We start from the raw sequence: 5295 nt of genomic DNA, 5'->3' as shown, positions 1-5295 counted from the left end.
GATATGTGGTCAATGTTGGTGGCAGAAAAGCACTCTGGCTTCAATGGTCAATCTTCAATGTGGCTTTCAGAAGATGGACTGTTTTGAGTTGCTTTTCTTTGAAGGAATGTTGGAAACATTTTCACAAACCTGTGATTTAGATTGATTCTCCTCACATGGGGTGGGGCCCCACTTCAGCTCAGTCTTTGAAGGGTCGCCAGCCCCAGCAAGGTCTTCTTCTGGATCCTGCAGAGTTGAGTGGGCATGTCACCAACCTCCTCCACAGAGGAAGCCACCCCACCACACCCCCTTCTGAGAAACTTCTTTCAATGCTAGTGACAACTTCTGCAGACCTAACGAGAACTTCCCTGGGCACCGCTGTACATCTCCTGATGCTAACAGACCCATCGGCACCACTGTATAGGATACTGTATAGACCAGTCACTGTCAAGGTCACGGAAAACACATAGTGTACTTCTGCACTTCAAGACTGTTCAAGGCTCTTACCAACCAGAGGCTAAAGCTGATGTGTTCTCCAACCTCAGCCTGTGTGTTCTCTTCTCCAAAGCCCAGGGTCTACCTGAATGCACCCTGAACGCACTGTGGTTAACCAGTGCCCTCAGGTAAGAGGCACACACAACACCAAAAGGCAGGGAAAGGCTCACAGAAACCAGATTCCAGGGGCTCCAGCCCCTCCCAGGGGTCAGCAGTGGCAGCCAGCCTGGGGCCGGGCCAGGGCAGGGGGTACGGGTGGGAGAAGCCCATTTAACTGCAGGGATAAGATGTGGCTGATGAAGAAACATTTACTTGGAAAACTATTCTCAATTTTCACATGTACAAACAGTCCTAATATTTGCTGATGGACTTTTCCATTAGGTTAACAATGAAAACAAGTGGGAACACTCCATGGTGACATACTGGTCTCTGATCATCGATTAACATTAACCGAGATGGACTTGACCTTCTCCTTCAACCATAACACGGATTCCCTGCTTGCACTTGAAATGTCATACTGTCTCCCAGCTTAATGGGTTCTGACAAATCAGCTCAATACATGATACAGGAAAGTTGATTGATCCACCGATAGATGCGCCCTCTGCTTGGAGCAGCTACCAGAACCTTCCTTCCCAAGGGTTTCACTGAAACACGCTGGTTATTTCAACGGTGCACAGGATGAAACGGTCTAATACCCTAAGATCTCAACCCCTACAACGTAATGAATCCACATACACTAACAAACTGTGCTGCTGACATCACAATCGTTTAAGGAGCTGATTTCATCCCAAAGTCTTCAGTGCACCTGTTACGTCTGATGCTACTCCAGTAGCCAAATCAGGCAAAGTAGGCCAGTACAAGTTAGGGCACCCCAAAAGGGACAGCCCAGGCACCCCAGAGGTCCAGTGAGGGCACTGCTCCAGTAAAGCTCCACCATGGGGTGCTGTCCCCATGTCCTGTCTCCCGACTCTGACCAAATCCGAATTTCCATAGAGGCATGTCCTCTACCCCATGAGCACATGAGGCCAATGAGGGGGCAATTGGAAGCATCCTACCGCCCCCACCGGCGCCCTGGTGGCAGAGAGGCTGGTTCAGGAGCCTGACTTCCTGCACCACAGCACCTGTAAGGCACGGGACTCACAGAGCGGCTCCTAGGAATCTGCTCTGTGGTTTCCTGTCTTTTGTGAGAAAGAGGCCCCATACCGACCCAATCTGCACCTTCCACTTAACCCATGGGCTATCCCCTCCAGGTCACAAGGACAGCAATGTGAGTGCACTTGGCTGCTTTTTTTTGAAAACAAACAAGCAAAGCAGGATGTCATCATATCTCTTATTAGTCAACAGCAACCTTAATTATCTCTTACACATTGTACACTGGGGCTTTTTCAGTATCTGTTTTGTTTTGCTTTATTGGAGCAGGCCTAGGGGCAAGGGAAGCATTAAGTTAGTCCAATCACTAAACTGAAACTCTAAAGTTTGTGCGTGGAGAAACAACTGGGATTCTGGCGCCAAAGGCCATGAGCCCAGACCGGCACTCACGGCCCGTGGTGAGGCGAGGGGCCTAGATGCCAAAGACTTAGGGTCAGAGATGCCACTCTAATTTTACCTCACTCTCTTAACTCAAGGAGCCCTGGTGCCACAGTGGTTAAGTGCTCGGGTGCTAACGAAAAGGTGGGAGTTCAACCCCACCGGCTGCTCTGTGGGAGAAAGATGTGGCAGTCAGCTTCCATCAAGATGACAGCCTTGGAGACCCTGTGGGGCATCTCAACTCTGTCCTCTAGGGGCGCTATGAGTTAGAATCGACTCCACAGCCATGGGTTTGGTCTGGGCTTCGCTTCCATCAAGACTAACAGCCTTGGAAACCCCTGGGACAGTTTCACTCTGTCCTCCAGGGGCGTTGAGTCAGAACTGATTCCACACCAGAGGGTCTGGTACGGGCTTTGCTTCTGTAAAGATTTTCATCCTTGGAAAACCTGTGGGCAGTTCTACTCTGTTACCTGAGTCACTCTGAGTCAGAATTGACTCAACAGGAATGGGTTTTTTTTGTTTTTGCTTTCTTCTAAACTAACGTCTCTCTCCCTTCTCAGGTCCAAGTGGCTGAGTGGGAGCTTAAAGGATTCAAGGAGGCACGGTGACCTCCAACCACAAAAGCAGCTCCAACTAAGGAAACAAGGGGCCAGCTTCCTCTGCGGCCCCGGCCCCACTGGGCCAGTCGGTGGGCGTTGCTGGGTGTGCAAACCCCCGCGTCCAAGAGGAGACATGTAGTACCATGAGTGAAGCACCCCACGTGACAAGAACTCCAAGGAATGAGATGGCTGTCCTGAAGCCTCTGCCAGCTTTAACGTCTCCCAACTGCACAAATCCCCCTCAGCTATTATTAAGAGACGTGCACGCCTGTGAGCAGCAAACAGAGCGTTTATGTGGTTCATCCCCCCAAAGAGCCACTTCTCATCTTGGGAGAAGAGGCAAGGCACTTGTTGGTCTCCCCACTCTTGTTTTTATGGAACAGAATCAGGGTTATCAATCACCTGATTGATTGGTTGTCTAGTTATCCAAAACATGACCTTAAGAATAAAATGAAATTCACCATTTATCATCTCTGCTGGGATATGTTAATAAGGCAAGTGCAGCTCTGTGGTTTCTGTCATATCCTCAGAGGCTGAGGGATCAGCAGACACTCACAGTGCTTTGTAATATCCTGGCGGCGGCGAGTGCATCCGGAGAGGAGGCGGCAGACGGCGCCATCTGATGGGCACAGGCTGAGCGGGGGCCCGCAGCCGACACTTCATTTAGGGCTCCTGTCGGTTTGCTCTCAGACAAGTCCGTGGAATCAAGCTGTGCTGCTCTCAGTGCAGCTGATAAGACCTGAACTTGAGCTGGAAGGAGGGAAATTTCCAGAATTTTAATAACTTTATTTGGTCTGAGAGGCTGTTCAGAACAGCGCAGTGTGCACAAGGCCACAGAGAGCAGGTGTGCCGCACAGACGCACAGTGCATGCACCCACGCCGCCCTGAAGGAGCATGCTAACTGTGCTCTGGTGCCTCCAGATCAGGCTCAGCACAGTGGGGACACGCGGCTGTTAGCACTGACCATTCCAAGCAGAGCCTGCCCAGAGCCTCAAATCGGACACTGGGGAAGAAGTGCAGTCAGGACCCAGCTCGGCTCCGTCGCCTCCCACAGGAAGCAACATGGCGTGCCTGAAGCAGCAGCTTACCCACGGGGCCGCTGGCTCAAGGAGGGGCGGCCTCTCCCCCCTCCCTGCCATGGGCACACGCACTCACATACACACGCACTCACATGGTCTCCATCCATTTCTGCACAGGTAACACAGATCTCGTTCAGCACAGCCAAGACCTGCTACTGACTCTTCCGCACACATTGTTACAGTTTGACATCCCTCCCGAAGAATAAAGCTGCGTATCTCCCACACCTTTCTCTGAAACTAAACTAGACGATTCCAGGTCCCAAGCCTCCCAAAACACACGCATGCTCATGCACACATGCACACATGGCACTTCCCACATCCTGCTTTCTACTGACAGGCCCCACGATTCATTAAGTGCCTTGAGCTTCAGCTGGCTCCCCACTGTGCCCAGGGCAAAGCCCTCCCTCAGGGGCAGCACACGGGCCTCCCTCCCGGTGGCCCAGGTGGCGCTTCCAGCCCCAGTCAGTTCAGAACTCGCCTGAGTTACTGATTTCTGAGTCACAGATCCTTGAACTGTGATGAGCGCAGCCACCCTTTCTTACGGAAAGCTTTTGTGAGCACAGCCATCCTGGAGCTGACAAACGACCTCAGGGAAAAGCAAGAACCTTCTGAAACGCACCCCGCTTCCTTCTCCAACCCACGGGGTGCCAGCCATCCTTCCAGCCCCCGTCAAAGGCCACCTGCTCTGTGAGGCATTCTCTCAGACATCCCTCTGGTTCTAGGGACCAGCTGACCTGCACCTCCAGGGCGTTCACAGCCACCTGTCACAGCCCAGCCCACCCCCTCCTCTGGGCAGTTGTGTACACAGTCTCCCGATGGGACCAAAGGGCCTCCTTGGGCCAGCGATCTCAGTCCCCATCACTGAGCCCAGGAGCTGGCTGTGTGGGGTGGGGGGTGTCCATGCACTTTAGAGACACGTTTTCCAAAGCCAGACCTTGTCTGTAGCTCCTACAAGTGGCGTGTTACCTGAGCTCACTCCTGCCGCAGACAGGGACTTAATTTCCTTTATCAATTTAAGGGCAAAGAATGATCAGCAGGCAGACTAGGTTTTCACACCTCCTTCCCAAAAGCGTCACTAGTCTCTGCCCGGCAACAGCGGCATGTGCTGCTCCCCCAGCCTGTCAGGCTCCAGGGAGAACACGGACGCAGCAGGCTCAGAGAAGGGCAGTCATGAGGATGGACATAGCCCCCCAGTCTGTCCCCAGGTCAGACACTCAGAGGGGGCAGCAGTCAGGAAATGACAAACTCCCCGAAGGAAAAGGTATACTTTTCCTTTTGGATAAAGCCAAAGCCCTGAGGTGGAGCAGGGGCTGAGTTATCCTTGGCAGCTCATCACTATGAAGGCGTGACAGATGGCAATGATGCAGTGAGCTAGTGTCCCCTATGGCAGAGAGGCCCAGACCCCTCATACTTCTGACCGGGGAGGACACACACAAGAAGACAGGCTCCCCACACAGAGACCTTGGGACGTCCCAGGTGTGGTGACACCAAACAGGTATCTCCTCTCTCAAAGAGCACAGTTGAAACAGCTACATGAGCTCACACATGCGCATAACCCTGACACATGCCCCAGGGAATGGTCTCAGGTCACACAGCAGACACATGGTCTCCTCCTC

General features: G+C 52.6%; 1 protein-coding gene across 1 annotated transcript in view; it reads right to left on the bottom strand.

Moving 5' to 3' along the window:
• Positions 1–5295, bottom strand: part of LOC103206088 (serine/threonine-protein phosphatase 4 regulatory subunit 1-like) — a 104042-nt gene that overhangs the window by 10611 nt on the left and 88136 nt on the right. Inside the window, exons 11-12 of the mRNA XM_042782389.1 lie at positions 3157–3350; positions 130–225 (exon numbers count right to left, since the gene is read on the bottom strand). Of these exons, the coding sequence (XP_042638323.1) occupies positions 130–225; positions 3157–3350 (290 nt within the window). The remainder of the gene's footprint in view (positions 1–129; positions 226–3156; positions 3351–5295) is intronic.

This window comes from Orycteropus afer, unplaced genomic scaffold (assembly GCF_000298275.1).
Source record: "Orycteropus afer afer isolate SDZICR_OR568_19922 unplaced genomic scaffold, OryAfe1.0 scaffold00295, whole genome shotgun sequence".
In the NCBI taxonomy this organism is placed as follows: domain Eukaryota; kingdom Metazoa; phylum Chordata; class Mammalia; order Tubulidentata; family Orycteropodidae; genus Orycteropus; species Orycteropus afer.
The sequence above is the reverse complement of the archived record's forward strand: the minus strand, read 5'-3'. Positions and strand labels throughout refer to the sequence as shown.